This window comes from Hyperolius riggenbachi, chromosome 4 (assembly GCF_040937935.1).
Source record: "Hyperolius riggenbachi isolate aHypRig1 chromosome 4, aHypRig1.pri, whole genome shotgun sequence".
Taxonomy (NCBI): Eukaryota; Metazoa; Chordata; class Amphibia; order Anura; family Hyperoliidae; genus Hyperolius; species Hyperolius riggenbachi.
Genome location: NC_090649.1, coordinates 131,890,133 through 131,917,673, shown reverse-complemented (window position 1 = coordinate 131,917,673; position 27,541 = coordinate 131,890,133). Strand labels below are relative to the sequence as shown.

The following is a 27,541-nucleotide window of genomic DNA, read 5'->3' as shown; positions in this document are numbered from 1 at the left end:
CCCCCCCCCCCCCCCCCCCGCCACGAACAATACCATGGGAAAGTTGAGCAGCACAAGCCCCCTGCAACGCCTGCTGCGGCTGTTCTTCCGCCTCATTCTCCTCCTCCAAAACACCTTACTCATCATCTGACTCCTCTTCCCCACACGACTCTTTCTCCTCCTCCTCCCCCCTCTGTGCCGCCACAGGTGTTGAGGAATCGTCTGCTTCTGCTGAGAATTAATCCAACAACTCTTCCTCCTGTTCCTGTTCCTGGTCACGCTCCTCCACAGCTTGATCCACCACTCTACACACGGCACGCTCTAGGAAGAAGGCATACGTGATCAAGCCGCTGATGGTGCCTTCACTGCGACTCACCAGATTTGTCACCTCCTCAAATGGCCACATGAGCCTTCAGGCATTTTGCATCAGTGTCTAGTACTTCGGCCAGAACATTCCCATCTCCCCAGACTGTGTCCTTTGACTATAGTTGTACAGATACTGTTTGACGGCTTTCTGCTGTTGTAGCAGGCGGTCCAGCATAGGGAGGGTCGAATTCCAGCGAGTCGGGCTATCACAAATCAGGCGTCTCACCGGCAAGTTGTGTCTCTGCTGTATATTGGCAAATCGTGCCATGGCCGTGTAAGACCACCTGAAATGCCCACAGACCTTCCTGGACTGCTTTAGGACGTCCTGTGAGCCTGGGTACTTAGACACAAATCTCTGAATTACGAGATTCAGAAAATGTGCCATGCAGGGTACATCTGTCAACTTTCCCAAATTCAAAGCAAAAATGAGATTGCTGCCGTTGTCACACACCACGTTGCCGATCTCCAGTTAGTGCGGGGTCAGCCACTGATCCACCTGTTTGTTCAGAGCAGCCAGTAGAGCTGCTCCAGTGTGACTCTCCGCTTTGAGGCAAGGCATGTCTAATATGGCGTGACACCGTCGTACCTGGCATGCAGCATAAGCCCTGGGGAGCTGGGGATGTGTAGCTGGAGAGGAGATCACAGCACCAGTAGAGTCGAACTGCCACTCAGCCAAGGAGGAGGAGGACGACGACAGGGAAGAGGATGTAGCATGAGGAGAGGAGGTGGCAGCAGGCCTGCCTGCAAGCCGTGGAGGTGTCACTAGATCCGCTGCACAGCCACGTACTCCCTGCTTGCCAGCAGTCACCAGGTTGACCCAATGGGCTGTGTAAGTAATGTACCTGCCCTGACCGTGCTTGGCAGACCAGGCATCCGTGGTCAGATGGACCCTTGACCCAACGCTGTGTGCCAGAGATTACACCACTTGCCTCTCAACGTCATAGGACGGTTTGGGTATCAACTTTTTGGAGAAATAATTGTGACCTGGTATCTTCCACTGCGGTGTTCCAATGGCCACAAATTTTCGGAAGGCCTCAGAGTCCACCAGCTGGTATGGTAACAGCTGGCGAGCTAACAGTTCCGCCAAGCCAGCTGTCAGACACCGGGCAAGGGGGTGACTGACAGACATTGTCTTCTTCCGCTCAAAGATTTCCCTCACGGACAACCTGGCTGCTGCTCTGGGCAGAGGAGCAGGAACCGCTCAAGGTGAGAGGCGGGGGGGAGGAGGGAGGCTGTGATTGTGAAGGTGCAAGGGAGAAAGCGGCTGAAGATGATGCACCTGAAGGAGGAAGAGGAGAAAGAGGGTGGCTTTGCTTTTTTGTGCTGCTTTTCATCAGGTGGTCTTCCCATTGCAGTTTGTGCCTTTTCTGCAGGTGCCTTCGTAAGGCAGTTGTCCCTACGGGGATGTTGGTCTTTCCACGGCTCAGTTTTTGGTGGCAGAGAGTACACATGGCATTTCTCTGATCTTTGGCATACACATTAAAACATTTCTACATCGCTGAGCCACCCTGGGGTGATGGCACTATGGTGGCCTCAGCAGCTAACGTTGAAGGGCATGTTGGCTGGCTGTCCATAGGTGGCGATACATGGCGCCGGACGCTGCCACCAGCTGTTTCTGACGACGAGCTCCCCCTGCTTCTTTCAGGAACTCGTCTCCTCCTACTCCTCTCTGACTCTCCCTCTGAACTGTCCCCCTGGTCATCATGTCTCTTAGGATCCCACGTGGCATCCGTATCATCATAATCATCATTATCATCCTCCCCAACTTTGCTTGCCTCAGACACCTCATAAACTGCACCAACAGCAGGTACTTCATCATCCTCCTCCTCACACGTTACGTCCATAGTGTCGCCTAACTCAGACATATAAGGTGGTGTAACTTGCTTAGCGCCTTCATCTTGTTGTAACAATAATGGCTGTGCATTAGTGATTTCCCCACCAAATAACTCCTGCAAAGTGTCAAATGCAGCGGATGTGGTGCTAGTAGTAGTGCTGGTGGCTGCGGAAGATGAGGTGTTCTGTGTTAAATAGTAAACCACGTCCTGACAATCCTGGGAGTTGATGGGATGTATAATAAATTATGACGCCTGGAGTCCTGGGTAAATTGATACTTAATTGCTGTATTGGTAAAAATCAATTTGTCATGCAATACACAATATCAACCCCTTCTGTTGGAGTAAAGGGATGGCATGAACTTTGACCTCATTTTTAGATCTGTAAATAAACTTCTCTCATCTGAGGTTGTCTCATCCTCCCACCCCATGTCCTCAAGGTCATCAACCTGTACTTCCCCAATCTCATCTGTTACCACCTGTGTGTCTCCAATTGGGGCCCGATGTTCCCCTTTTGGGTCACTTGTCTTGAACATTTTTTTCAAAACTACTTTTCGTAAAAATAAATTTAGGTCTTTATATACCGCAAATTCGTCACAAGCGGTGATGGAAGCCGGCAGCATTATTAAAGAAGCTAAGTCCCGGGCAGCGTGAGTAAAGGCATGCTTTAAAATCAAAGAACATACAATCATATACTGCAGCACGAACTGGAAGTGCATGATTGATCAATCATAGAGAAATTCTATTAAGGACGCTATACCTGAGGGCTAGTGCTAGTTCAAAAGCACAATTAGGTTAATGCTTGCGGGGGAATCCATAAAATCAAGGGATTGGTGCAATAGCCAGGGGAAGGGGTTGATATTGTGTATTGCATGACAAATTGATTTTACCAATACAGCAATTAAGTATCAATTTACCCGGACTCCAGGCGTCATAATTTATTATAAGTAACATTGTGTGCAGCACAAATAATAGGAATGTTAATGCAGTTGATGGGATGTGCCTTCTTCTGAACACTGTACTTTGGGCCAGGGGCCGCACGAAATCACGTCAGCACGACCTCGAGCAGACCTGCCGGGTGGCCTGCCTCTGGGTCTGCCCCTGCCTCTGCCTCTGCCCCTGCCTCTGCCTCTACCTGTTTTGTCCATATCGGGGAGGATGAAGTGAAAGGTATGCACTGACTTGACTAATACAATGTGCAGTCACGCAGGTGCAGTGAAAGGTATGCAATGACTGGTATTACAATACAATGTGCAGCTGTCACACAGGTGCAGTTAACAGGTATGCTCGGAGTGGTAAATTACAGAGAGTGCGGTCACACAGGTAGTGTGAATAATTATGCAATAACTGGTTTTACAAATGTGCACCTGTCACACACAGACAGGTACCGGACAGGCACAGTGACACTGTGTGCGATCACGTAGGTAGGTGGGCGCACTGAACAACAGGTAGGTGTATGCAGTGATGGGTACTACAATGTGGACCTGTCGCTCACAGACAGGTACCGGACAGGCACAGTGACACTGCGTGCGCTCACATAGGTAGGTGGATGCACTGAAGGGAACAACAGGTAGGTATATGCAGTGATAGGTATTAAAATGTGCACCTGTCACACACAGACAGGTACCGGACAGGCACAATGCAGTGATGACAGAGAAGACTAGTGTACAATGAAGTATGAAGGATACTAATGAGGTGTGAGATGCAAAAAGGACTACCGGCATATGGAGGCACAGACAAGAAAGAAAACAGGTGTAAGGATAATATCAGGTATAGAGACAACTAAGCTATGATTATACAGTATGCGATGCACAGAGGAGGGTTGCGAGGGTATAATGAAATATGTTTCAGAGAGAGAGATCTGAGGTACAGGGATAGGTAGTATGGTATAGTTAGATATCAGATACAGAGAATACTGAGGTATACCAAAATCAGAGGTATAGGCAGGGATGCTCGGGTATTACTTTTTAATACCCAAATGGATTCGGATCCGGGTACCCAGATATCCGGATCCGATTCGGATATCTGGATCCGACCTTGCGGATATCCGAGTGAACTCGGATATCCGACCAAATTACCCGCGGATACCCAACCTATTCGGGTATCCGGATAGAAAAAACGGAAGTGCTCATTAAATAGCTTTAAAAGGTGTTTTTAGGATAAATGATGCATGTAGCATGTATTATTTGGTGGACATAAAATGAAAAAAAAAAATGTTGTCAATTAACATTAGGATTAGGTTCCAGACAGCGGCAGCCCACATTGTGTCCAAAGACTAATCGCACAACTGGGACATGACAGTTTTCAGCCCAGACACCTCCAAAAAAGTGCCACCGCAATTGTGTTTTGGGTTGAATATAGGTGGTGGTATCAGCAGCAGTGGCCTGTGGCACCGTGGCGGTGGGAGCCAGCACCACCTTGCTTCAGCCTCTTGAACTCCTCATACTCAAAACATGTTTTTTGGCCAGATGGGTGATGAAGCTGGAGGTGCCATACTTGTAGGGGTCACAACCTCTGCTCATCTGTAGTTTGCACACATTGCATATGGCAAACTTGCTGTCCAATGAGGGCAGAGTGAAAAACCGTCAGATTGGGGAGGTGAAGATTCCCCTGCGGCCTGAATGGGATGCGGCGTCTTTTCTCCCTGTGGCGGTTGGGGGTTGAGTGGTGCGGCTGGTGGTAGCGGCAGAAGGATGTGGGTCCCGCATTCCACAGCCACTGTCTGCAATGCTGTTCCGCGTGCCAAACCCACCGACGCATCCTCCTCCTCAGAGTCAGAGCTGACATCCCCATCCTGTGGATGGTAGTCACCGTCCTTCATCCCATTATCAACATCATACCCCCCCTCCTCAAAACCCCGAACATCCTCCTCAAACTCCTTGCGGCTAACAGCCCTGAGTTCAATCGTGGCACCAGGAGCGAAAAGCTCGCTGACTGAGGGTAGGCTGCCCGCTGGGATCGACACTGACACGGCAGACCTTCTGAGGGTGGCCGTAATGTTGCTCCCTGTCCTCTTGCCCTTGCTGCCCCTCCCCCGGCTGCCGGTGCCAGCAGACATAGTACAACTTATACGTGATGATGTCACCAGATGATGTGGGGTACTTTTACTTTAACCTCCCTGTCGGTAAGCCCGACCTCAGGTCGGGCTACGCGCGCAGGAGGATTTCTCAGGCCCTGCTGGGCCGATTTGCATAATTTTTTTTTTCTGTACGCGCCGCTCGCACTTTGCTGTGTACTTCCCGATCGCCGCCGCCCCGCACCGATTTGCTGCTATCCGCCCCCCCTAGACCCCTTTCGCAGCCTGGCCTAACAGCGCCAGGCAGCGCTGAGGGGTGGATCGGAACTCCCCATGACGTCACAACGTCCATGACGTCGATGACGTCGATGACGACCGTCGCCATGGCGACCGGGGAAGCCCAGCAGGCTGAACAGGATTTCCTGCTTCCGCTGATCGCCGGAGGCGATCGCAGTAGGTAGGGGGATGCCGCTGCTCAGCGGCTATCATGCAGCTAGTGCTAGGCTAGCTACATGACTTAAAAAAAAAAAAATAGTGCTGCGCTGCCCCCTGGCGGTTCTAATTGACCGCCAGGGAGGTTAATGAAATCAGGGTTGGACAAATCAGCACAGAGTGACAGACTGCAGAGTAGAGGGCAGACAGTGCACACTATGGCCCATATGCAATTCACTTTTTCACCTGAGTTTTCTCCCAGGAGATAATTTTACATCTTCGATTTATAATAACTTTTTAGCACTTTGCAACTGAAAAAGTACAAAAAAGTACTTAAAAAAGTACTATCAAAATTATTTTGAGTATTTATTTGCTTGTTGGTGGTTTAAAATGCATATTATTGACAAGTTTGAAAATTTCACCTAGGAGAAAACTCTGGTGAAAAAGTGAATTGCATATGGGCCCATCTGTCTAATGCTAGGTACACACTATGAGATTTTCTGGCCGATTTGCTGTCAGATCGATTATTCCCAACATGTTCGATTTGCTATCCGCTCGATTTCCGAGCATTTTCCGATCGACTTCCTTTTAAAGTGAACGGAAATCGATCTGAAAATTCTCGGAAATCGATCGGAAAGCAAATCAGACATGTTGGAAATAATCGATCTGACAGTAAAACGGCCAGGAAATCTCATAGTGTGTACCTAGCATAACTGTCACACTGACAATGCTCAGCACAGCAGCACTGCAGTAATCTGTAGTAAGCTAACACAGTACTACTCTCTCTAACAACTAACTGCAGTACTAACTAACTATATAATACAACAGAGGGCCCAACCGTCCCGTTTTCGTCGGGACTGTCACTATTTTGGGGGGCTCTCCCGCTATCAAGGTATGAGCCCCCCAAGTCTCGGGCAGCAGTGGGCAGTGAGGGTGAAAACAAAATGATCGAGGCGCCAGCCGCGGGTAAGTGGGATGCGGAACGCGTGCATCCCATTACTACCTCCCTCCCACCCTTGCAATCTGGCCCCTGTGTGTCCCCCGTTAGCAGAGTGTGGAGCGGGCTGTCATTACCTGTGTCCATGCGTACCGATGTCCAGCTTCATTCTGCTTCCTGTGGTGCCTCAATCATTTTTTTTTACAGTGGCACCCATCCTCACCCTCCTCACCACCCACGGCCATCCTCACCCTCCTCACCACCCACGGGCACCCTCACCCTCCTCACCACCCACGGGCACCCTCACCCTCCTCCCCACTCACGGCCATCCTCACCCTCCTCACCACCCACGGGCACCCTTACCCTCCTCCCCACCCACGGCCATCCTCACCCTCCTCCCCACCCACGGCCATCCTCACCCTCCTCACCACCCACGGGCACCCTTACCCTCCTCCCCACCCACGGCCATCCTCACCACCCACGGGCACCCTTACCCTCCTCCCCACCCACGGCCATCCTCACCACCCACGGGCACCCTTACCCTCCTCCCCACCCACGGGCATCCTCCCCACCCACAGGCACACTTACCCTCCTCCCCACCCACGGGCACCCTTACCCTCCTCCCCACCCACGGTCAGTCATCCTCACCCTCCTCCCCACCCATGGGCACCCTCATCCTCCTCTCCAGCCACGGGCACCCTCATCCTCCTCCCCAGCCACGGGCACCCTCATCCTCCTCCCCAGCCACGGCCATCCTCATCCTCCTCCCCACCCACGGCCATCCTCACCCTCCTCACCACCCACGGGCACCCTTACCCTCCTCACCACCCACGGGCACCCTTACCCTCCTTCCCACCCACAGCCATCCTTACCCTCCTCCCCACCCACAGGCACCCTTACCCTCCTCCCCACCCATGGGCACCCTCCCCACCCCCCAGGCACCCTTAACCTCCTGAACCAGGATAGAAAGGACCAGTGTGGTTTGAATTATAAAACAACATATATTTCTTATAAAATCTTTATGGTATGCGTGACTAGAGGCGTGGTAAGGGCGTGGGCAGGAGTGTGGCAGGGGCGTGGCTTAAGAGTCCCTTTTTCTCATCTCGAAAAGTTGGGAGGTATGAATACAATACAATAACACAGTAATCCTATTCCCTAACCTATACTGTCCTGCTGGCCTGCACAGCACACACAGACACAGACAGGACCTAACTGAGTGAACGAAATCAAACAATTACACTAGCTAGCTAAAAAAACAATAGAACAATAGTGTAGTGAAGGTGTTTAGCACTCAAAGCTTTAGGTTTATTACTGTATACAGGCAGCACTTGCTAAGCCAACAGCACTGGAGCAAGTCTGTCAGTCACCAGCCAGCCAGCCACACAAGCAAGGACGATCTGTCTCCTCATGCCAGCCCTCCTAATTACACAGGGGGCTGGCCAGGGTTCCCTTCTGTGATTGGGTGCCATGGCTTATGCTGGGAGGCCTCTGATTGGCTCAATGAGGTCAGGTGGGGCTGGCCAGAGTTCCCCTCTGTGATTGGTTGCTAGGGCTGCTGCTGGGAGCCCTCTGATTAGCTGGGAGCCCTCTGATTGGCCTCAATGACATCATCTCCTTTGTTACAGTACCCGGATATCCGTCGGATATCCGCGGGTATCCGGATAATGCGGCTAGATATCCGCATAGAGCTATCGGGACATTGGCCCAGGTATCCGGAATCCGGATATGACCGGATAGCGGAGAAATGGTCAGATACCCAGCTTGCCCGGGTACCCGGGATTCGGTTGAGCATCTCTGGGTATAGGTAAAAAATTCTGCAAACAGAACAGAAATAGAAGGAACAGGAAGACTGTGGTATACTTAGACAGGAGTGCAAAGAACACTGTGGTATACAAAAGTACAGAGAGGAAGAGATATACAGAGAACAAAGGGACAGGGAAGACAGATGTACACTCTATACCTCTATCTTCTCTGTCCCGTTATCCTTTGTGCAAGAGCAGTTACATAAATCAAAGTTTAGGGTGCTGATGAGGCAAAGACAAGGCTATATAATGAGGGAGAAAGATAGGTTATTTAAAAGCTCTATTCTGCATAAAGAGGTACACCATGATGCAGGGGCGTAACTACAAATCATGGAGCCCCCAGAAAAACTTTAATGGGGCCTCCCATTATACACACCCCTTCCTTTGCCTACCCCCTGGTGACCTTCACAGCCTGGGGCCCATCTTGCAAGGGTTATAAAACAAGAGTGGACAGTCTTCTCACCCATAACCTTACCAGTGTAGCCAGTTAGGGCCCCCTTACAAATCTGGGCCCCCTGCGGCCGCATTGACTGCTCCTCTGTAGTTACGAGGCATAGAGAAAATGGAGGTATGATGAGGCTCTGAGAGATGTGAATGAGCTCTGAGGCTTAGAGAGGAATGAGGAAAGAGGCCGACAGAGGACTGAAGTCAGAGGAAGGTACCTCCTTCACACAGGATAAAACAACTGCAGCTTCAAGTCTGTCACATATTTCTGTAGGAGTTTTTTTCCCTCACTCTGCGGAATTCATCGGTATCTTCCTGCACAAAGCATTGCTAGGATCTGCACACTGACAGTAATGTAATGTGAAAACATCAGCTGGTGCTGAGGCAAGTTCCATGACAGGAACTTCTGCTCCTTCATATCGCTCCATCTGCAGCCTGTGCTCAGCCACAGGCTCCTGGCACAAACGCCTCTCATCATGCTCTTTATTCTGATCTACAAAATGCCTGAGCAAATCATCCTAAAGGCAGCTTGTAGCATAATATTTACACATGATTGCTTCACGATGTAAAGTGCTGCTGAATTATGCAATATTATTCTTAGCTATTGCGTTTTCAGATTTTTGTATTTTTTTTATCAGGTTCTGTTCGCCCAATCTGCAGTACTGAGTGATGAACACATTTCTGAGAGGGGGGAGATGGGTAGCTCCAAAGCCAGATTTATAGTTTTTTCACACGTAGTCTAAGTTTCCTGTTGTGCCCCTGCTTCCATGTGCAGGACTCATTCTATGTTCAGCCCCCTCTTCCATGAATGTACAGTAGCCCCTCTCTTTCATATACAGCTTCCTTGGGCAGCATGTTCCGCCACATTTGCAGCCTCTCTTTTCTACTTGCAGTCTCATTTTCCATGTACACTGTACAGGAACCAGAGCAGGATCATCCACCAGGCAACCTAGGCAGGTGCCTGGGGCCTAGCAGGTGTCAAGAGGCCCACCTGCCAGCTTCCCAGACCTGTATCCACTTCAGCTTACCAAAAAGACCACCACTACTACCTTGCCTAGGGCCCCATTACATCTTAACCCATTTCTGATAGGAACCCCTTTTTCATGTCCATCTGATCCCACCTCCCTCCCCTTCCTGGGCAGAAGAGGCCTTTTCTAAAGTGACCACAGAAGAACAATTATTTTGGCTGCCAGGTGCTGGAGGAAGCCCCAGGTAAGTGGATTTTTTTTCACCCTGGAGGTATCCTTTAAAGGGGTTCTGTGGGGGGTGTTGAAAATAAAAACAGACACTGACCTGGGGCTTATATCAGCCCCCTGTAGCAGTAATGTCCCACGCCGTCCTCCTCCGATATGCCATTCTCCGCCGCCGGCCCCGGTCTAGCGCGGCATACCAACCAACTGCCGCTGCTACGTGCCTGCTTGCTCCCCCATGCGACATCGGAAGCTTACTGCGCAGGTGCAGTACAAGAAGACTTTGTACTGCACCAGCGCAGTAAGCTCCGATGCGCGGGCGGGAGCGCGCATTATTCATCTTGTTAGGCTAATAATTGTCCAGTGCCAGTGATGGGGAACGGCGGATCGGAGAAGGACGGCGTGGGACATTACTGCTACAGGGGGCTGATAAAAGCTCCAGGTAAGTGTCTGTTTTTATTTTCAAATCACACACCCCCACACACACCACACACACACACACCACACACACACAGAACCTTAAGTTGAATTACTGAAATAAATGGATAAGAAATAAAAATAATATAAATAAATAAATTGACTTTTGCAAGATACTCTAATTTTTTCAAGTTTTACCTGTACAGTTGGTCATGTGGCCAACAAGCTGCCACTAAAAAAATGTAATGAATGTCATTTAAAGGCCTGCAATACTTTTAAAGGGAACCCAAGGTAAGAGTGGTATGTCGGCTGCCATATTTATTCCCTTTTAAACAATACCAGTTGCCTGTCAGTCCTGTTGATCTTCTGGCATCAGTAGTGGCATCAATAATCCAGTCAGACTTGAGCCGGAGCACCTAATCTGCATGCTAGTTCATGGTTAAACGTATTAGAGACACAGGATCATGGGGACAGCCAGTCAACTTGCATTGTTTAAAAGGAGATAAACATTGCAGCCTCCGTATGACTCTCACCTCGGCTTTTCTTTAATGCAATTTTTCTTACATTTGTATTTATTGTAGGTGGATGGCAGATTATGTCATTGCTTGCTGTGATTTGTACCCATACATGTATATTCCATTTCATGTATTGTCTTCTTTATTAACAGATTCACACTGTAAATATGGAGCTGATACGTGGAAAGACATTTATTATAAGTTATGCGCAAAAACCTTCAGAGAAATCAGCTCTGCTTGGAAGTAAAGTGAAGAAGAAAGCAGAAGCTCAGAAGAATCCTGGTGCATGTAGTACTAAAAAGAATGTTTCTGGAACACAAAGAATGTCTAACGGTATTTGCACAAAAGCGGCAGTCAATAATGTTCCTTGTCCAAAACTTATTAAAAAAAGTAAAACTTCTGATTGTGTTTCACGAGAGGAAAAACCAGAGAAAGCCCCAAGTGGACGTGGAAGACTTCCCAGTAGTGTCAGCTCTCCAGGACTCATTGAAGATCCTGGTGATAAAAGAAATAGTCTACAGGCCACCAGATCATCAGCCTCCAAACAGACTATGATAGACTATAGAAACTTCGTACCTCAGTTGCCTTTTGTGCCATCAGTTGCAAAATCGCTGCCAAGAAAAAGAATTTCACTGAGGAAGTCTAAAAAGAGCCTGAAAAACATATTTAATTTGAAAAGAAATAAGCAACAAGACACCATATCAGAAGACGAGAGCCTTCAGACAGTGAATGTTGAGACGAAAGGGGAGAAAATATCTCCAAAAGAGTCTCCGTCTAACACCGGTGACATGTGCTCCAATGAACTCCTGGCTCCAGAGCTCCCTGAATGTGAAATGTATACTGATGCCATAAGTTCTTTCAAAGCATTATGTGAAGATGTGGCATCTCTGAAAAGCTTTGACTCGTTCACTGGTTGTGGGGAAATCTATGCAGATGAATGTTCTTCTTTTATTGATATTGAAAACTGCAGAGTGACGTTTATTTCTAAGCCAAGCCCCATAACTGCTTGTTTTCAAGGTGGCGGAGAGCGACTTGCTTCCCCAGCCAAATCAGAATCCATAGACTTTTCCAGACTTCATGGACATGTAAAATCACTGCCAAGAAATGTATGCGCCAATGGAATGTTTGACACAAAAGCCACACCTGAATCTAATGAACATGTTAGAAATGAAGTTAATAATGTTGTGCCAGGAGACCAGATTTCTGTTTCCACCTATAATGATCTGACATCTTCTAGTGAGAACATTAATGAGCCAGAATCACCAAAGTCCACCAGTGATGAAGGATACTATGACTCATACTCTCCTGGAGTGGATGATAACAAAAGTGAATTAGAAGCCCACAGACCATTTCCAAGGGATAGTTACAGCGGGGATGCCCTATATGAATTCTTTTGTGATTCTGGAGAAACAAAACAGTGGCCCAGTCAAGACTGTGTGTTGCCAAGTTCTGGCCATACTGCAGAGAGACCTTCATCTATTTATAGTTTTTGTGTAGGATCTGAAGAGACTATGGCATCACAGCCACCCTCTGATCTTGCTGGAGAGGGTGCTCTTCAAAGTACTTGGAAAGGGAGAGAATGTCTGCTGAAGCTATGTGACACAGAGCTCACTCTATCCATGGGGATGGTCAATTGGTTAAAAAGGGCAGGAAAGATAACAGATTCAGAATTTAATGATCAAACTCTTACCTGCCAGCAAACAGAAGCAATGAATGAGTCAAGCATAGGGAATGATAGTACAGCAATTCAGACAAGCTTGTCCAGACGTAATGGGAAAGGTTACAAACTGCATAGAGGATATAAAGAAAAAGAATACTGCAGCATAATAAGTCGTATTAGAGATTCTGAAAACATACTGGCTGATATTCTGTCTGACAATACCACTGAGAAGCAAGTCACTTCTCCACTAGGGCCCAGTGAGAGTTCATCTAAAAACATTCACCCATTTGAGGAACATTTGGACAGAGAACATTCAGTTGCAGACTCAGGAAACAACATAGTTAAAAATACTAAATGCCAAGATAATAAGTCCTCAAGTCAACACCATAGCAGTTTACCTCCTACTGAGTCCACACTTAAGGATAATGGTACAAATCTACCTTCACTTCATGATCCTCTTGACGCTTTGGATTCATCAGGCTTGCATTACGTCACAAATTCCACATCCGAAAATAAGTGTTTGGTAGAGATCCTAGATAAATTTACGGCTCGACTTTCCTCATTGCATATTACGCTCGGGCACCAAAATGCATTGCACTATACCGGTAAAGTAATGCAACCATATGAAATTGCTGAGAACATTAAGAATGTAATGGAACACCATGACTTTGAACCTCAACCTTCATCACTTCAACCAGCTTTATTGTCCAGATGTGATAATGACATTGACAAGATACATCTGAAGATTTCTAACGAGCCATTGTTATCAAACACACCATCAAGAAATGATTCAGAAGATGAATGTACCTCTGACAATCAGCTGCCAAAGGACGCTCAGTCCACCAAGACTGCCGGCAAGACAGACTTCCTACCTCTTTTCAAACCTCCATGCTCTTCTGTCATATCTCGATTCTCCTCAGCTTTGTATAGAGTTCACAAACCAGGAGATGCAGTGATATTTTTTAACACAGGAAAGTATAATCGATCATCTGATTATAATGAAGGCTTTACACATGACTCGAATAATTTATCAATAGATTTCCCAAAATTCAGAAAAGATGCGTTCAACGCCATCAGCTCTACACAAGAGGCAGGGGAAAGAGGTGAGTATTTCAAGTGAAATTCCACATCCACTACAAAACTGCAGTACAGTGCTATACAAAACTGTTTTTTTTTACTTAATGTTATTAAAGATGATGTCCCCAATTCAATGTGCAGCCAGCTTTGAATTGACAAAACCAACTCCAAGCACAAATAGTTTTTGTAAAAAACAACAACAAAAAATCATGGAACCTGTACACTGTTTGCAGCACAGACTGCTCATATGTTTTCATGCAAGAATGTTAATCAGATACCTTTGAAGAAAAGATCAGTATGATAGTCAGGCTATTGGGTGTCAGTTAAAAATGGCGCACAGCGCCAGGGGGATAAAAAGGGCGCCCCATAGACTTACATTATATAACGCTATTTAGCGTTATAAGTGTTAAAAATGGCGCAGGCAGTGTGCCTTACACTTATAACGCTAAATAGCGTTATAAGTGGTCAAAAATGCAGCGGGGGTCGGGGGAGGAGAGAGAGAGAGAGAGGCAGCGGGACGCTGGAGGGCATAGGCATCGGGGGAGGATGTGCAGAGCCATACGTTACCTTGTCCCGGCCGCCGATCGCTCCTTTCCTCCGCTCCTTCACTTCCTCCATTCGTTTACTGTAGTCCTGCAGCCGGCCAATCACCATGTGGCTTCAGTCTCCGCATGGTGATTGGCCGGCTGCAGGAATACAGCAAACGAATGGAAGGAGCGGAGGGAAGGAGCGATCGCCGGCCCAGGACAAGGTAACGTATGCCTCTGCATACATCCGATACCTATGCCCTCCAGTGTCCCGCTGCCTCTCTCCTCCAGCCCCCCCCCCCCCGCTGCCTACACTAACAGCCCCCGCTGCCTGTACTACCGACCCCAGCCCCCTGCATGGTTTTTCATGGCGCACCGCTCTGCAAAACGGTAAATAGCGTTTTATTTATCGGCAGAACGGTGCGCCATTTTTCTCCCTGCGCCATTTTCGGATGTAAGCGGCTATTGATGGTAAAGTTAAAAACTGTATCATGCTGACATCAAACAAGTGGCATAAAGTGCACATTTGGTGGTGCGCTCCTAACACAATCAAACAACAGACCTAAATACACAATACAGAGCTCACTAGAGTATCAATGAGTCCAAAAAGCCACAGTCTATTAGAGTTGTTGTAGTTCACTTCAACTGACAAATCTTCATATGGAAGACATTGATACCTAGATAGTGTAACCACCACCGTATCCGATAAAGAGGGCTGAGGTGGTGGTTACACTATCAAGCAATCAATGTCTTCCATATGAAGAGTTGTCACTTGAAGTGAACTACAACAACTCCAATAGACTGTGGCTTTTTGGACTCATTGATTCTTTAGTGCGCTCTGTATCGGGTATATAGGCTATTGATGGTGTTTAAAAGGGAATCAGTACCTGGAGTTTCCATATTTATGCAAATGCAAATGCATTCCACGGATACAGTGATCCAGGAGGTATGTTCCCTTGAATCAGAGAAGGATCATGCACAAGACAACCTAAGCAACTGCCTGGGACCTAGAGGGCATCAAGGGGCCCAGCTACCACTTTCTCTGGCCACTCTCCCACTTTAAAGGATACCCGAGGTGACATGTGACATGATCATGAGATAGACATGGGTATGTACAGTGCCTAGCACACAAATAACTATGCTGTGTTCCTTTTTTTTATTTCTCTGCCTGAAAGAGTTAAATATCAGGTATCCAAGTGGCTGACTCAGTCCTTACTCAGACAGGAAGTGACTACAGTGTGATCCTCACTGATAAGACATTCAAACTACAAAATACTTTCCTAGCAAAAAATGGCTTCTGAGAGCAGAAAAGAGATAAAAGGGGTCAATAGTTCATACATTTTAGCTCTGGCATGCTGGCATACTTCAATGAATGTGTCATTAAGCAAAAACAATAAAACTGTTAATACTTAAAAGATTTAAACATAAAATAAAGCTAGAATATCTGAAAAAGTCATTTTTAGGAGAAGGAGGATAGATAAAATTCTTTTTTTTCATTAGTTTATTTTCGCCTCGGGTGTACTTTAAATTTCCAAAAACATTATAGGAGGGAGTAAAGGCTAGTACCTTGCCTTGGGCCTCGTTTCTTCTTAATCTTTTTCTGCCCTGAATAAGCTGGTTCCCAAGCCTCAGTCAATTTGGTCTTACAATCTCAGTTAACACACCAAAAGAAGAAAAGAGGCGGTACTTCACCAGCTTGCAAACATGCTTGCTTGCAACAAAAGCCCCAGGGGAAAAAGGGGAGGGGGGGGGGGTCGGTGATAGGACCAAGTGTGCCAAGGCCCTTGGTCACTAAGGGCCTTGGCACACTATAAGTATTATTACTAACCATACTACATAATAGTACAACCTTGCTTTGCATTCAGAATGCGTGGAGCAGCAGTGGGTTGTCAGAATGCTGTGTAGTGCATTGGTTTGCATGGATCAGCAATGCAGTAGTATACTTATGCTTACATCTTCTGCTGGAGAGGGAAGTACATTGAAGCTTAAAACTTACTCAGGGCCTTAACGCCTGCTGGGATGTGAATCTGCTTCTCTGGCCGTTTCCCATGGTTTTACCTTACTTCATTGTATTATATGTTTGGTATTTAAGTGACGCTGTTTCTTTAATTCTACTTAGTTTCCCATGTGACCTATCTTCATGAGTGTGGTTTACCTATTACAAAGTGGTTGTATCAATGAAGAGTGGTTCAGGTTACAGCATGATACCTGTGCTCAATAACTGTCACTTACAACAGTCACTGGTGATCTTATAGGGAGACAGAAATATCAACAAGCACTGTACAAACACTTTGCTCCAATTCTTAAAAAAAACAGTAAGAGCCGAATTATGAAATGTGCTGAATGGGACCACCTGCAACCAGCTTAATCACATCAAAAATCAATTATACTGTAATCTAAAAAAGAAACAGTAATCATTATGATGAAGTTGCTAATAATAAAAACATAGTCTGGTATTAAAGATATTCATATTGGGCCATACGCAATTATATGTTTCACCTGTGTTTTCTCCTAGGTGGTATTTTATAACTAGTAAATAAAAAGTCTTTTAAACCCCCAGCACGCAAAAAATACTCAACATAATTTTTCAACATAATTTTGATAGTACATTTTCACCTAGTTTTTGGTACTTTTTCAATTGCAAAGTACTGAAAAATTATTTTCAATAGAAGATGACAGATTATCTCCTAGGAGAAAAGGTTAATTTCATATGGGCCATTTGACTCATTTATAAAATGTAAAAATGTATTTAGCTGATGAGAAATTATAGGTATTAACTAAACAGAATAATCCACGAATGGGATCCAGAGCTACAGGTTCAATAGTTGATAAAAAATGTCACAAAATGTAAACATTAGTTTAAAGTGGATCCGAGATGAAAAACTATAACAAGTAACTTGTCTATATATCTTATCTAAAGTTTAGACAGTTTACACAGCAAATCTAGCTGAAAACAGCTTCAACAGAATATGATTATTTCTTCCTGTGATACAATGACAGCGACCATGTTCTGTTTGTAAACATTACACACAGGCAATCTGATCTGCATCTCCAGCCCTCAGACTGTGAAAACCTAATTCCCCCTCCTCCGTTTGCCTCTGAAATCTCTGGCTAGTAACATCTCCCCCTCCTCCTGCCTAGACTGAGCTCCCATAAGCCCTTGCTACTGTCTGAAAATGCCAAGGCACTCTGAAAAGCTGTGGGTGAGGCTTGTTTAGTTTATAGGGAATTAGAGTATTAAAACAAAAACAAAAAGTATTTGGCTTGAGGAATGCCCTATAAACAATAGGAAAGGAACACCATTATGCAATGAGTAAAAGTTTATCTCGGATCCACTTTAATCCCATTCCGGAAGATCGTATAACTCCAGCATGAGTCAAAGTTATCATTGTAGAAGAAGCCTTCCCTCAGAGTGTAACGAAAACTAACCTTGTTTATTTATTTATTTTTTGCCGTCTGTGTCCCCACTGAGTAAATTTCACATTACAACCTTTCCCTTTGAGAACTAATAATAAGACAGTAAGCGTGATCTGAAAAAGTGATGTCAGGAAGTAGGGATAAATCTCAGGAAGTAGACAACAGCCACATGTATAACTTTCCTGTCCTACAGGCAGCAACAAAAACACATGCAACCATGTTTCCCCTACAATCAGCACAAATAAAAATTCCATTATGTTTGGTTAGCGCTACATTTGTGGTCATTTGTGCTGCTTTCATTTTAAAGATAATAGCAATGATTTTTTTATTTTTAGACGATGATATCACCCAGCCCCCCCTACAACAGTGCATAGACATGATATGGTTGGGTAGTGCCACATTTTTGTCAACTTGTGCTTGAAAAATCATTGTTTTTGAGATATTAAGGGTTTTCTGGTGCTTGTGTCAAAAGTTCACACAGCCATACAATGATGTTCAGTAGGTGGACTTTATTATGTCCAAAACTATAAAAGATAGAACAATGAGTTGCACAAGAAACGGACACAAATACTGCACTACCCAACCATTTTCAGTTCTGTTGACTTTAGAGTTAACAGTTTCACACAGCCGGGTTTCCGGGACTACTGTAGGGGGTAGGTGGGGAAAAGGGTTTAACTTACCTGGGGCTTCTAATAGTCCCTCGCAGACATCCTGTGCCCACGCAGCCACTCACCAATGCTCCGGCCCCACCTTCGGTTCACTTCTGGAATTCGCGACTTTAAAGTCGGAAAACCACTGCACGTGCGCGGCTGCGCCCACGCTCCCGCCGACGTCACCAGGAGTGTATTGTGCAGGCTAAATACAGTCTGCACCAGCGCAGTACGCTCTTTGTGACTTCAGTGGGAGCGAGGACATGGCCGCACTGGTGCAGTGGTTTTCCGACTTAAAACTTTGGAAATTCCAGAAGTGAACCGGAGGCCAGGACCTGAACATCGGTGAGTGGCTGTGCGGGCACAGGACATCTGCGGGGAACAATTATAGGCCCCAGGTAAGTTCAACTCTTTTTCCCCCTACCACCCTACAGTAGTCCTTTAAAGAGTACCTAAAGAGTACCTAAGCTAAAAATGACAGAGCCCTTAATGGCCTCGCTGTGTTGCGCTCCCCCAGCTCGGCAGCCTTCAAATGGAAGCAGTTGCTGAGCAAGGGGCGGACCACGCAATGCAGATTGGGTGGCCACAGATTCAGCTGTGATTATCATTAGAGCCCATTCTCTGAGGGGTGGTGCAATTACCTGCCTGGAGAGATGATGTCAGAACAGGTAAACATTTAACCCTAACAACCCCTCTTCCCCATCCTCCATCATTAAGACAGAGTTCTGTCATAATGGGCTCTTTCATTTTTACCTTATGTACTATTTAATTAGTTGCCGCCTGCTCCACACCAATTGGCGTGAGCAGTGCGGCAGCCCTAGGACCGCTCCACGCCCATTGGCATGAACGGCCATCTATGGGGCTAGCAGAAGATTGCGTGCAGGATGCGCGAGCATCTCCTGCTTGGGGGGTGGAGCTCCGCCCCGCCTTCAGACTGTTAGATGGCGGTTTTGCCATCTAATTACTTTGTACAGCGCTGCGATCTGCAGCAGCGCTGTACTGGGGACAGCCCTAGCCCACAGGAGAGCGATCGGCTGTCATAGGCTGAAGCCTATGACAGACGATCGCGTGATTGGCTGGCTGGGGGGAGGGAGGGACGGGATGGGAATTGAAAAGAAAAACAGTAAAATGTAATTAAAAATAAATAAAGTAATTATTTGAAAATGTGGGGGCGATCAGACCCCACCAACAGAGAGCTTTGTTGGTGGGAGGAAAAGGAGGGGGGAATCACTTGTGTGCTCTGTTGTGCGGCCCTGCAGCTTTGTCTTAAAGCTGCAGTGGCCCAATAAATTAAAAATGGCCTGGTCACGGGGGAGGGGGGGGGGGGGGGTTAAAACCGCAGTCCTCAAGTATTTAAACAAATAAATACATTTTGGCAGAAGCTGGACTTCATCTGTGTTTGGCTATATACTGTATGTAATATAATTAAATGTACAATTGGTTATCGTCGATCTATGAAGAAAGTTAATTGTATGACATCCTTTATATATTGCAGATTTATTATTAACCAAAAATGGCAAGTGGAGCATGTGAAAGTACAGAGAAAAGTACAAGACAAACTGAAGCATTGGTTGTTGACACTCGATTATTTGCTGTTTAATCCAAATGGACCACGTTCCTTTTTATACAGTAATCTCATTAGATACATAGAAGAAAAATACACAAGGACAGGACTCTATCTATGGCAGCTAAGTCAACAAACTGAATGGGACCAATCACAGCAAACACACTTCCTACTAACGTTTTAAACTTTTAATAGAATAGATACTTCTGGTTCCTCCTAGTTTCAGTTTTAACATCTTGCTATTATGCTATATGATATTTGAAATTCCTGTCAGCAGTATTCATGTATGTTTTTCCTTAATAATGAAAGTATGCGCCATGATTGACAATCATTATGCACTATTTTCTATTTAAGTGTGTGTTATATAGCTGAGTGTATATTCATATATAGCGAATGCCTTGCTTGCTTATCATATAGCTCATAGGCCTAAGCTTGGCCTGCGGACTACTTCTCTGTGGTCCTCCCCCTGCCTTAGGCTGGAAATGTTATGGGTGCATAAGTGGATCAGGAGTTCATATTTCCTTACTACCACTTTGTGTTACACCTGGATGCCACTGAAAGTGGACAGTTTGGACAGCAAAAAAGGAATGTTGTATAAAGACAATGACTGTGGTTACTTGGTCTGCTGTGACACTCCAGTGGTCACTCAGGTCCCCTGTGACACAGTAGTGCCTGCTTAGTCTCCTGCATCACATTATACTGTTTTAGTTTCCTGTAACATGACAGTTCCCACTCAGGCTCCTGTACATTTAAATGATCACCTGTGATATATGAATGGTCACCTAGGGCTAGATTCACTAAGCTGCGATGCTAAAGCAGCACAGCTTAGTTTAAACCGTGTGAGTGGAAATCCTCAGCACACAAATCAAGCCCATAGTCTCTTGTGAGATGAGTTACCCAATTACTCTCCTGCTTTACTGTAGCAGTCAATTAATCATTGTACCCAACACCAGCAGATTTAATCCACCATCTCCTGTCATATAACAAACACCATATAACTCAAGGTTTGGATTCAGCTTTGTAGAAAAATCTGAATGTCGCTTGAGTTTAAGAATAGGTTGGGATGAGTCCTCGGTACAATTTGTGCACAGGTCTACAGAAGTGAACCTCACTGATCCCAAAATGTGGCCTCTATATACAATAGCTAGACAACTCTGGTTTATTTCACTGCTAGATTAAACTCAAAGGGATGCAAAAATTGGATAACTCCAGATATCTAAACATACGAGAAACAGAGCATTTCCCTGCCTTGCGTTCTATTGTCCTATAAAACTCGGTCTCTTTTGTTCTTGTTCCTTAGTTAATGTCTAAATACGCTATTTACTGGGGTCATGTTGCTCAGTAATAAGTTACTGTCCATAGTCATATTAACCCTTTGCAGACATCTAGTGCATGACACCTTGGGCCACATGCAATTCACTTTTTCTCCTAGGTGATATTTTCAAACTTGTCAATAAAATGCCTTGTAAATTACCAGCAAGCAAAATAATACTCAAACTAATTTTGATAGTACTTTTTCACATACTTTGTGATACTTTTTCCAATGCAAAGTGCTGAAAAGTTAATCTAAATCGAAGATGAAAAACTATCTCCTAGGAGAAAACTCAGGAGAAAAAGTGAATTGCACATGGCTCCTTGTTGGAAGTATGCACTGGAACTCTTAACCTTGTGCACCAATTTTTGGGAAGAATGCAATGTTTTGACTCACACCAACTTTACAATACAAATTGGTGGATATGGAACAGGGAAATGGCCAAAGTCTCCTGACTTTAAATAAGGGCCTTTTTATATGCTGATTGCTGATATTTCTCTTGAAATAAACTTTTCAGATGACATAATTCATGAAAAGATTGCCTCTATAAAATCACCACGTATCAGTGTGATTGCTACTTTTGTAGTGTCATTTCCCTTTATCTATTGGTGTTTCAGCTCTGGCTGCCTAATTTATACAATGGCCTCATCACCACTTTTAAAGGGGGGGTTCATGGTCTTTGCCACTTTAATCGTGAACAGCATGGCAAGGGAAATGGACAAAAGTGAGTGCACAACCACAGTGAAAATCAGTGAGCCACAAACGGCTACTTCTAAATTTACGGTAGTGACAAAAACCAGGAAGTTTTGGTGTTCACAAGTAGTGGACAGTTATTTAGCTGCTCACAGAGCAAGCCAGTGGGGCTTCTGATTGCTGAAGGTTTTATGGTATCACTATTCTTCATTTTTTTTAAACCTAATTAAAACTGACTCTCACCTAAAAAATGTGGCTTTATAAAAATTGGGAATGGAAGAGAACAAAAAAGCGATGATTTCTCTTTTTCAGATTGTCACTTTGTGTAAACAGGCCCCACAAGCTCACACAAAATGAGAGTTCATCTCGCAGGGAATCTTGACTTGAAGGTACATGGCCTGGCTAAGCTGTTGCTCCGCCTTAACCCTTTTCCCATTGGTATTGTATAAGCGGTGTGGGCCAGAATATTGATCGTTCCCTAAAATCTGTTGCACAGATACTATGGTAGCATTCAGTTCTAACTTGCTGGCTCTGCCTTCTTCCCTCCTGGCTGGCGGACATTCCTCGGGGTCTCTTGGTGACAAAGCATGTCCCGCCCAGAGTCTGCTAGTGAAGAGTGCGCATGACGGCCGCATGAAGATGGCTGCCTACCCACAGCAGCTGCTGTTTGACTAATGCTCCTACACCCTGTTGGGCTTCTGTCAAAGCATATGGGCCAGATCCTAGACAGATGCCCAGGGGTTTGACACCTCTTCTGACCTTGTCTCCCACTTCACCTTACCAAGTAAAGCCAGGTGGCAAGCAGGAAGAGACAAAGCTGCTAACTTGCTTTTGGGCCTCATTTTGCCTTGATCCATCTCTTAGAGCACCTTAAGTTTTTCTAACACCTGGCAGCAACTCTAATATGCTAATACCAACTTTGTTACATAATCAGCATAAGACTCCATCTTTGCTTCCTCCTGAGCCTCTCTATGGGTCCATCAATGTGATGGGAGGCCTCATCAATCAACATAGTGACTTGAATTACAGGAGAAGGCAGGAAAGTTATCTGCATTGCTGGACTAGCCAGGCTTTCAAGTTTACAAAGTGCACCAGCAGACAGATAAAATGTTTTTTTATCAGTTTTTTGACACTTCTTTAAAATGTATTGTAGTGCATGGACATAAAGTGAACATATTCTGTATTACTGTGATATTTCAGCAAAACTTATTTGTTTTCTTTTTAAATTGTCTATCATCTCTGCCCTGGGACATTTTGGAATATAGTGGGGATTGCCGGGAAGGTTAGCATAGTCAGTTGCAGTCAGGTTGATGGCTATGTTTACAGTGGTGCATTGTTGCAGTGTGCTATAAGCCACTTTGTAACATAGCTTGGCATCCTGCAATGCACCACTTATACAACGTTCACAGTGCGGCGGGTGCGTTGTGGTATAACGGTGTGTGGTGTCTTAATGCGCTGCTTACCGCAAAACAGTAAAGCATATATTTAATTGACTGCACTCTTCTCTATATAGCGCTGCGTCATATGTTGGCGCTTTATAAATACAATAAATAATAATAATAATAATGATGAAGCAACATGCGGATAACGTGTAGCGCTGCTTTCTCATTCCAATGCATTGCATTCCTGCTGTTACATGGCATGCAATTCTCATTTCGAATCTAGCCTAAGACATTTTAATTTTAACAAATCCAGGCTACAATAGCACAATCTCTATTTCACCGACAAGGAATTCTAATTATATTCTGTTATGACTAAAGTGAGGTCAAAAACTTTTGCCACATAACACAGTAGACTTTTCTTTGAAAAGCAAATCCCACCAAGTATCACCAGCTTAGTGAATCAGTTCCTTGCATGTCGACATGTCTGAGTCCTTGTCAGCTTGTTTGTTAGCATTTGTGTTTTTCCTTCATAAAAACAGAAGGTATTTGCAATTTTCACTTTCACTTTGTGGCTGTCACCCCCTTTTCTCACATCCTGGCTGCTCCTGGTGGTCCCCTCCTTTCCTCCCGCATCCTATTGCACCTGCATGCTTTTGATGGCATCATGATACATCAAGTCCCAATACAGTCATTGTGTTTACCATATGCATGATCTGTGTATACTGTATATACATACTGCAAGTAGATATACAGCTTGTATATAAATGTGCCCTCCCCTTCAGTGCTGTGCCACTCTCACCCTGATTGGCCTTAGCGTTATATCCATGAGACTTGCAGGAATCACTTTTTTCTTGTAATTAAAGTGGAATTCCAGCCCAGTTTTTTTTAAAGTGATACTGAAGCCACCCTAAAAAAAACCTAACATGAAAAGTTAGATACTCACACATGAAGAGGGAAGGCTCTGGATCGCTTAGAAATACACCTTTGGGAGTCTTCAGAACACTTTTTTCCCCTGTGTGAGTGTGTACTTGTGCCTGTGTGTGCAGTAAGGAGCTGCCTGTCTTCAGAAGCACTCGGGGGCACAAGTTCTTCCAAGGCTTTCCGAGGCCTCCCAAAAGCGTGGAATTTAAACGGAGGACCAGGGGCGGCTTAAGGGGCTCCAGGGCCCTGGGGCAAATTGAATGGGGGGCCCCCTGCCCGAACACCCTCTCCCCCCCCCCTTACCGGAGATTACCTCTGCTCCCCAGAGCCCATGCTAACAAGCTACAGCAGCAATTACTCATGTCTTCCAGCGGACGGCACAGTCCGGGCACTCTTGCCATGTTGTCCACCACCTTCTCTATGACCCGGCGTGCGTTATTTGTAAACACGCGCCGGGTCATAGAGGAGGTGGAGGACAACATGGCAAGAGTGCCCGGACTGTGCCGTCCGCCGGATGCGGGGAGTAATTGCTGCTGTAGCTCGTTAGCAAGGGCCCTGGGTAGCAGAGCGAGCGGGGGAGCAGGTAGCATTTAGCAGGGCCGGAGGCGCGGAGCCTCTGCAGAGGGCAGGGGCCCCGGGGCAGTTGCCCCCTTTGCCTCTATGGGAGCGCCGGCCCTGCGGAGGACAGCAGTGGACAGAGGACATGGAGTGAGGTTCTTAGGGATCCAGAGCCTCCCTTCTCCATAGGTGAGCATCTAACTTTTTTTCTTGTAGGATGGTTTCAGTTTTGCTTTCCTTTCTTCAGGGCAAAAAGTGAAATAGACCTTCTCATAAAGGAACAAGGACATCAATACAAACATGTCGGAAGGTTCTAATGCAGAGATACATTTTAAAGTACATCTACAGTATTTTAATTATTTGTAAACATTTAAATGTACTTCTGCGTTGATTACTGTTTTTTGTTTTTTTTTTAGGTTTTTAATTTTGTAAATATGACATATTACATGTGGATATTTCGTGCATCCAGTTACACTGGCAATCCAGTCTCCTTGCAATAAAGCAATGCTGTGTCCTTTCAGCTTAGGAGCGCCACCTTCTGGCTACAAAAGGATACACATGAAAGTCATATGCAATATATTCCATCTGTACCGCCCTTAATAACAAGTGAAAACAACAAAAACATTTTACATTTCTATTTATAATCTTATTGCTGTAGTAATAAACATACAGGAAGCAAAAACAATGTAATATGTATAAATGAAACAATCATGGTTATGCGTTTGCTTACTGCTTGAATCATGTGTGTAATATCTCTGCCCATTCATTGATGCTGTTTTATTTCTGTTAGCACAGATCAAGAAGGTATCAGCAGAATGTTGTACCCTCATGTTTACCAAAAGCTGTGCTGCTTTATGAGGTACCACCTGTACACGGGTCCAGAGGTACCTCCGCTGTATATAGGGCTGCTAGGAATGGATGTATCAGTGGGTGGAATGTATTGTATCATTTCAGTTCTCATGTTTTAACCCACTTTTTATTGTGAAGTTTTCAGCAGATGTTTAAAAATCAGCAGAAATATAACAGACTTAAAAGAGAATATTTCTTATTGAACAAAGATTCATTGTGTACTGTGACATCTATTTAAAGAAAAATAAAACAATTTTGAATTCAAGTTATATTAATAAAATTAAAGATCTATGAAGGTCTGTGTAGCATTTGTTTTCATTCTTCCTACAACCTCTAAATGTGAATAGAACTTTCAATATAACTGCACAAACTTAACCACTTTGTCCTTTAATACAGTATATCTACGTCAGCTGTGGCTCTCTCCAAGCCACAGCGACGTAGATATACTGACCTGCTTGCAGCCCTGTTGTGCAGGAACAGGTGCGCTTCAGAGCGCACCTCCCGGCACTAACAGCTGCAATACTAATTGGTGAAAGGGAAAATGTTCCCTTGTAGCCAATTAGTAACCCATCCACGGATGAACGATCACCGCTGTAGCAAACAGCGTGATCATTCATCTCTCCACTCCGTGGTCGGATCTGCTAAAAAAAAAAGGATTAGAAAGCAGCCTGACTCACCTTTTCCTGTTCCAGTGATCAGCCTGCAGCCCAAGCCTCCGATCGCCGCTCTGCACGCAGCCCTGTGATGCTGAATAGCCGAGTCCCGGTAACCAGCATCACAGGGCTGCATGCAGAGCGGAGATCGGAGGCTTGGGTTTCAGGCTGGTCGCTGGAACAGGAAAAGGTGAGTCAGGCTGCTTTCTAATCCTTTTAACAGTTGTTTTTTTTAACAGATCTGGCCATCGAGGGGGCTGCCTGGGTGGGGGGTGGGACATCTGGCTGGCCCTTATGGGGGTTGTTGAGCCCTGGTGGGGGGTAAAATGTGCAGCTGGGGGGGGGGGTAAAGTAAGAGGGGGTACAATTTTATTTAATGTGCATAATTTTATACTGGGGGCAGATCTGGCTATAATGGTGGGGGGCCCTAATCCAGGGTGCACCCGCTAATCCTAAGGGCGCATCTGGCTATAATGGGGGACCACTATTCCTGGGGACACATTTAGTTATAATGAGGGGCAGTAATCCTGGGGATACATCTGTCTATCTATACTGGGAGGTGCCAAACAGAGGACACATCGGGCTATACTGGGGGTGACTGATATTGGGGACAAATCTGGCTATAGGGGGGGGGGGGGGGGTCTGATACTCGGGACACATTTTGCTATCTATACTGGGGGACAGAATACTGGTGACATGTTTTTATCTTCTGTGGCACTTTTTATTTTTAAATTGGAATTGATAAAAACTGAGCAAAAATGCATTTTTTTCATTCTTCCCCTCTTTTTCCCATTAAAATGCATAGAAAACTTTTTTGGTCTAGGGACAAAATACCCACCAATGAAAGTCTAGTTTGTCTTGAAAAAAAGCGATACCTAGATCATTTAGGTGTCATGAGTAGGGATAAAGTCATGGCTGATTAAAAAGGGACATAGCTAAAACGTCAAAATTGCTCTGGTCAATAAGGGGAAAACAAGGTCTGGATGCGAAGTGGTTAAGGACTCCTTCTCAGTTCATTATGATTTTTCCACTGTGACACATCTCACATCAGAGCACCTTTTAACCCTTTAGCAGCCAATTTATTTAGAGGCTTGCAAGTGCTCAGGGCCAATTTATTTTAGCACATTTTTTTAATTTCCTTTGTTAGATTTCCTAGCTTCTCATTAGTACTGCTGTAATGTGTATTCATGGCCACTTGTCACTAGGGGGCAGTATGAGACAATAAAATAGGACTTCTGATTTCAGCTTCTATGTTTTGTGCTTAGAGAGAGAGAATTCAAAGCAAGCCAAATATTTACAAGCAGTTATGCGGCTGAAAACAAAAGCAGTGCATTATCTTACAGTCAGA

At 45.3% G+C, this 27,541-nt stretch overlaps 1 protein-coding gene across 2 annotated transcripts in view; it reads left to right on the top strand.

Annotated features, from left to right (window-relative positions):
• The window catches only part of AMER3 (APC membrane recruitment protein 3), a 40,096-nt gene extending 15,645 nt beyond the window's left edge, over nt 1-24,451 (top strand). The window contains exons 1-3 of one of the 2 annotated variants that reach the window (XM_068280709.1): nt 8,329-8,366; nt 11,083-13,693; nt 19,757-24,451. In XM_068280709.1, the coding sequence (XP_068136810.1) occupies nt 11,098-13,693; nt 19,757-19,794 (2,634 nt within the window). In that variant the 5' untranslated portion in view covers nt 8,329-8,366; nt 11,083-11,097 and the 3' untranslated portion in view covers nt 19,795-24,451. Of the gene's footprint in view, nt 1-8,328; nt 8,367-11,082; nt 13,694-19,756 lie in introns of those variants that run through there. The other variant, XM_068280708.1, reaches the window with a different exon arrangement.
• The last annotated feature ends 3,090 nt before the right edge of the window (nt 24,452-27,541 follow it).